Here is a 5,770-nt window from a genome sequence, read left to right as displayed (position 1 = left end):
CATTGGCTTCATGTTAAGGTTAGGGCTGATTTCAAGGTTTTACTGCTAACCTACAAAGCATTGCATGGGCTTGCTCCTACCTGTCTCTCCGATTTGGTCTTGCCGTACATACCTACACGTACACTACGGTCACAAGACGCAGGCCTCCTTATTATCCTTTAGAATTTCTATAGCAAACAGCTGGAGGCATGGCTTTCTCCTATAGAGCTCTATTTCTATGGAATGGTCTGCCTATCCATGTGAGAAATGCAGACTCGGTCTCAACCTTTAAGTCTTTACTGAAGACTCATCTCTTCAGTAGGTCCTATGATTGAGTGTAGTCCTGCACAGGGGTGCAAAAGTGAACGGCAAGGCACTGGAACAACAAACTGCTGTTGCTGTCTCTGCCTGGCCGGCTCCCCTCTCTTCACTGGGATTGAGTGGGCTGAGTCACAGATTTTCCTGTCCAGTTTGCGCCCCCTCGGGCTTGTGCGGTGGAGGAGATCTATACTCAGCCTTGTCTCAGGGTAGTACGTTGGTGGTCTGTTGATATCCCTCTAGTGGTGTGGGGGCTGTGCTTTGGTAAAATGAGTGGGGTTTTATCCTGCCTGGTTGGCCCTGTCCGGGGGTATCGTTGGACGGGGTCACAGTGTCCCGCGACCCACCCTGTCTCAGTCTCCAATATCTATGCTGCAATAGTCTATCTGCCAGGGGGCTAGGGTCAGTCTGTTATATCTGGTGTAATTCTCCTGTCTTATCTGGTGTCCTGTGTGAATTTAAGTTTGGCCCCTCTAATTTTGTCTTTCTCCCTTGCTCCCTCCCCTCCCAGAGGACCTGGCCTTATGACTCCTGGCTGTCCCCAGACCACCCGGTCATGCTGCTGCTCCAGTTTCAACAGTTCTGCCTGCTGCTAGAACATTACCAAAATGTAAATTAATTGTCACCATGTTTTAACTTTTAGGAAACACTCTATTAAAGTAATGAAATACCAAGTCCAGGTACAAAAGGCACAGAAGAAAATTATTTGTTTCTGGCCATTTTGAGCCTGTAATCGATCCCACAAATGCTCATGCTCCAGATACTCAACTAGTCTAAAGAAGGCCAGTTTTATTGCTTCTTTAATTAGCACATCAGTTTTCAGCTGTGCTAACATAATTTCAAAAGGGTTTTCTAATGATTGATTAGCCTTTTAAAATTATAAACTTGGATTAGCTAATACAACGTGCCATTGGAACACAGGAGTGATGGTTGCTGATAATGGGCCTCTGTACACCTATGTAGATATTCCATAAAAAATCTGCCGTTTCCAGCTACAATAGTCATTTACAACATTAACAATGTCTACACTGTATTTCGGATCAATTTGATGTTATTTTAATGGTTAAAATTTTTTGATTTTCTTTCAAAAACAAGGACACCAAACTTTTGAACGGAAGTGTACATATTACCTCAATTACCGGTATAGCCTCAATATTGTTATTGTATTGTGTTACTTTAAAAAAATATATAATTTTGTATTTTTGTGCAAATATTATCTTACTTAAAAAAACAACAACTCTGCATTGTTGCTTAAGGGCTAGTAAGTAAGCATTTCACGGTAAGGTCTACCTACACCTGTTGTATTCGGCACGTGACAAATAAAATTGGATTTGATGCCAAGAAAATAAGAATGTTTGTTCCAAAGCCAAGAAACTAACCTGCACAATTCCTAGAAAGTTGTGGGAAGGTTGTATGCAAAATAACTATAGAACAACCACGCTTTCACCAAGCTCTAAGAAACTGATGGTTCTCAGAACGTTATGTGTTAGCTGGGTATTTTAGGCAAAAATCATATTTTAATGAGAGTCACAGCTGAAGCGTTCATCACATTATGTTTCTGTCATACAAGTATTTTTTTCCAGTTAAAGGAGAAAGTGTTCTGAGGTGAATTTGAAAATGTTTGGGCTGTTTATGAATTCCACTGTGTGCATAGATCAGGTGTGTAGGAGCCACACAATTTGACCCACAGTGTGGTACCCAGCTTTTTAATACTTGAGTGAGCAGTATACAAAAGGCCAACTTGAGTGCTATGGCTAGGCCTGCCACTTTCGTGTATTGCTGATATAAACTGTATATAAGAGGAGGCCAGTTGTGTGCCAGTGAAGTCATCCCTCTCAGAGGTGTTGTATTCTTTTTTTTAACAAGTGTTTGAGACATTCACCCTTGGTCATGGGGCCCCATCTAAACACATAATTAGTCATCCAATAATGGAGAAGTGGCATGGGAGAGAGACGGCACTAAGTGCACTGGCATCGTTCACGTTGTCTCCTTCCATCATAGATGTCACTTCACTACCATTTACAGTCATCTTTGGTTGAGGTGCACAGCTGAGACTCAGGCTTTGTATAAACTGTGTTCATGTTACTGGGCAGCTACCATGACAAAGCTAAGTGACGAGTCTTACCACTGACTTTGTGAGTTTTTAGTTTTTTTTGGATAGTTAGTTATTCATTTAATTTGGAAGTTGTGACATTTGAATGGATAAAACCAAGAGAACAACTCCTTTCAATAAATAATTTATGAGTTAAATTAAATCACAAATAAATCACAGAATTTGTGAGAAAAAAAATCAACAAGCTCATGATGCTGGCTGGGGGGAAGCCTAAAGGTTTTTGTCGAGAACTTAGCTAATACTGACGCAGAGTGGCACTGGAAATTGCGCAGGTTTTTGGGGAGTCAAGTGACAACTGTTAGTGATGATGGGACATAAAAAGGATACAGTGTTCTTTCTTACCATCCATCTACAGTCTGGGTTTTGCTGATGAGACGTTGACATCTTGCTTGCTTGCTGTGAGTCGAGAGAGCATTTTCATGTTTTTCCATCCACTGGACATTTGGCGAGGTTGAGGACAATTTAAGCTATTGGACAACAGCAAACATGAAACGTGGAATTTACAAGACAAACATCTGTCGCAGTGTCTGCTTGGATTTGAATGGATTTATGAAGTAGCCTAAAGAACGGCTATCTAAAAAAGAACAAATAGCGTGCATTTGATAGCCTACTTCTGGATTGGAAACATGAACGATACACGTAATTCATCTACACATACGTTGCCTGACAAGACAGCTGAAGCGATGGCTGTACCGGTATTAATGTTTGCAGTTGGTGTCATTGGAAATATAGTAGCAATAGCCGCTCTTTCTGGATCTAAGCAGGAGCGCAAATCCTCCGCGTTCTTCGCCCTAGTTTGTGGTTTGGCTGTGACGGATCTGCTTGGTACTTGTTTGGCCAGCCCAATCACTATAGCAACTTACCTCAATGAAAATGTGTTATATGATAATACTAACCTTTGTGAATTCCATTCCTTTTTGTTGCTGTTCTTCGGAGTGGCTGGGCTAAGTATTATATGCGCAATGTCTGCTGAGCGCTACCTCGCGATATGCTGCCCTTACACTTACCAAAGATGGGGAATTGACCAACATTTTGCACGCAAGTGCTTGTTTTGCATTTATCTCAGCAACATTGCGTTTTGTTGTCTCCCAGTGATGGGTATGGCTGGAAGCATTTGTCAGCCCTCCAAAACGTGGTGCTTCATCAACTGGAGGGCTGATAAGACACTGCCTGCAACATATTCGTTTTTATATGCCAGTGTGAGTTTTTTACTGATATTGATGACGATAGTACTCAACTTTGCAGTTTGTGGCAATCTGTTGATAATGCGTCGCAGGAAAATCCAAAGTCCAGTTACAAGAGGGAGCGCACGGGCGCGCTGGAAAGCGCTTTCCTCCGGCGTGGAAGCGCAAATGATGACGGTGCTCATGGTGACCTCCGTGGTTGTTTTAGGTTGCTCAGCGCCGCTGGTGGTAAGAAACATTTTGTCTTAATATTATGCTTTCATGTAGGTTACCTAAGAGAGAAGCCGTACACCTAACATCTATTTTTATTCTGCTGTAGGTACGCGTATTTTCTAACCAGATAACATGGACCGAGAATTCCCATGCAGATTTGATGGCTATTCGGATCGCCTCGGTCAACGCCATTCTTGACCCTTGGATCTACATCCTCCTGAGAAGGACTTTGTTCCGTAAGATTCAGAGATTCTCTAAAGTGTTTTACATTGGTCGCAAAAGCAAAGCACCCATGTTGCCAGTAAAATCATCACAAAGGACATTCCACTACCAAGGAGACATTACAAACACCCATGTATTCACACCTCTGTGAAGCTCCTTGCATAAAAAACATAATTCACCTGCCCGCCACAGTCGCCTAGTGCGCTCACGTCACCCAGGGGGGACAAAGCTTGCCATTTCTCCCCACAAGTTGTCCGATATCCAGTCTCACAATGTGTTCTGTCGATATAATTGATGATGGGTGGCAATTCACCTGTTTTAAATATATAACTTTCAAAAACAGTAGATTAATTAAACAAATTAATCATGTAACAGTTAAATTATAGATAGTACCATGGGCTCAAGCATTTGGCTCAATCACAGCTATGTATACGTTTTACACAAACAATAAATATGACATTGTGAAGTTAAAGAGATCCGTTGTATGAACACCAGGTTTGTTTAGTGCTGCTAACCAATTCAGACTTTTTAAGTTCATTGGTAATATCAATGAGCAAAGAGTGGGTCTACGGAATGATTAGGTTTTGAGTCTGTTTAGTGTTGGCCTGAGATGACCCCTTGTTTTTCCCCATTGTGGCCACAGAGAGGTTGTTCATTACTTGGTTAAAGGTCCAATGCAGCCGTTTTTTATCACAATACCAAATAATTTCCGGATAACAATTAAGTACCTCACTGTGATTGTTTTGAATTAAAATAGTCAAAAATTAACAAATAACTTCTTAGCAAAGAGCAATTCTTCAAGCAAGAATTATGCTAGGACTCTCTGGGATTGGTCTGAGCGGGAAGGCTCAAACGGAAAACTAGCTATTGGCAGAAAGGTTTCGAACTCTCTTCCTTATTGGTCTATTTGGTGATGTCACCAGGCAGACCAAAATTGCATCCCACCCACACAGGCAGAAATTTCAGGCGGCCTTTTCAAACAGCTCTTACACTAAAATGGCATTAAACATAATTTTCACAATTTTACAGTATTATTCCAACCTTATAGTGTGGAAATATATATAAAACACAAAAAAATCTAGTTTTTGTTTGCACTGAGCCTCTAACCAAGACCCTTGTTGATAGAGTCACCCTTAGCGGTGTTGGCAGAAAGCGGATGTTGCAAGATCAGGGATACTTCTCTTTCCCTGAAAAACGGAAGTGGGGACATAACTTAAATATGTTTTTTTTTTTTTTCTTGAAACTTGCATAAAGTAGAGCTCAACTTTTTCTACCGCTCTGCTAGCAGGGTTCTCGCTGCTCAACCTTCCCACAATCTCCCTCACATTTCTCTGTGTTCCCTCATTGAAAATGAAAAGGGGGAAAAACTTATACTGCCGAATTCGTTGTTGGTGAAAACCCACTGTCAGGCGTCATTCTATCCCTGTTATGTTAGGTTACTGTGCCATAGACCCCTGAGGGGCTAATGGATCAAGCTCAAAGGCAGTTAATGCACAAGATGTAGTTTAATCTCCCGGATCTACTCTGTACCCTGAAGGGGCAACAAACGCAAAGTAACAGACATTTCACATCAGACACTTTGGTGTCTCTTCTGCAGAGTTGTAAACAACCTCAGAGGAGCAGGATGTGTCCAAGTGTTTTTCTCAAAACTTTGGACTGAATTCTAAACACTGTCCAGCAACTATACTTGCGACTGCAGTTACTCTCAAAAAACAGGCGTTGAACTTTGTCATGGAGGTCA

General features: G+C 41.6%; 1 protein-coding gene across 1 annotated transcript; it reads left to right on the top strand.

The window, feature by feature from the left end:
• Positions 1-3,036: 3,036 nt before the first annotated feature.
• LOC139410113 (prostaglandin E2 receptor EP4 subtype-like) lies at positions 3,037-4,233 on the top strand. Its single transcript, XM_071155556.1, has 2 exons — positions 3,037-3,822; positions 3,914-4,233. The coding sequence occupies exons 1-2, from the start codon at positions 3,037-3,039 to the stop codon at positions 4,178-4,180; spliced, it is 1,053 nt and encodes a 350-aa protein (XP_071011657.1). The 3' UTR covers positions 4,181-4,233.
• Positions 4,234-5,770: the final 1,537 nt, after the last annotated feature.

This window comes from Oncorhynchus clarkii, chromosome 5, assembly GCF_045791955.1.
Source record: "Oncorhynchus clarkii lewisi isolate Uvic-CL-2024 chromosome 5, UVic_Ocla_1.0, whole genome shotgun sequence".
In the NCBI taxonomy this organism is placed as follows: domain Eukaryota; kingdom Metazoa; phylum Chordata; class Actinopteri; order Salmoniformes; family Salmonidae; genus Oncorhynchus; species Oncorhynchus clarkii.
This window is presented reverse-complemented; position numbering and strand designations above follow the sequence as displayed.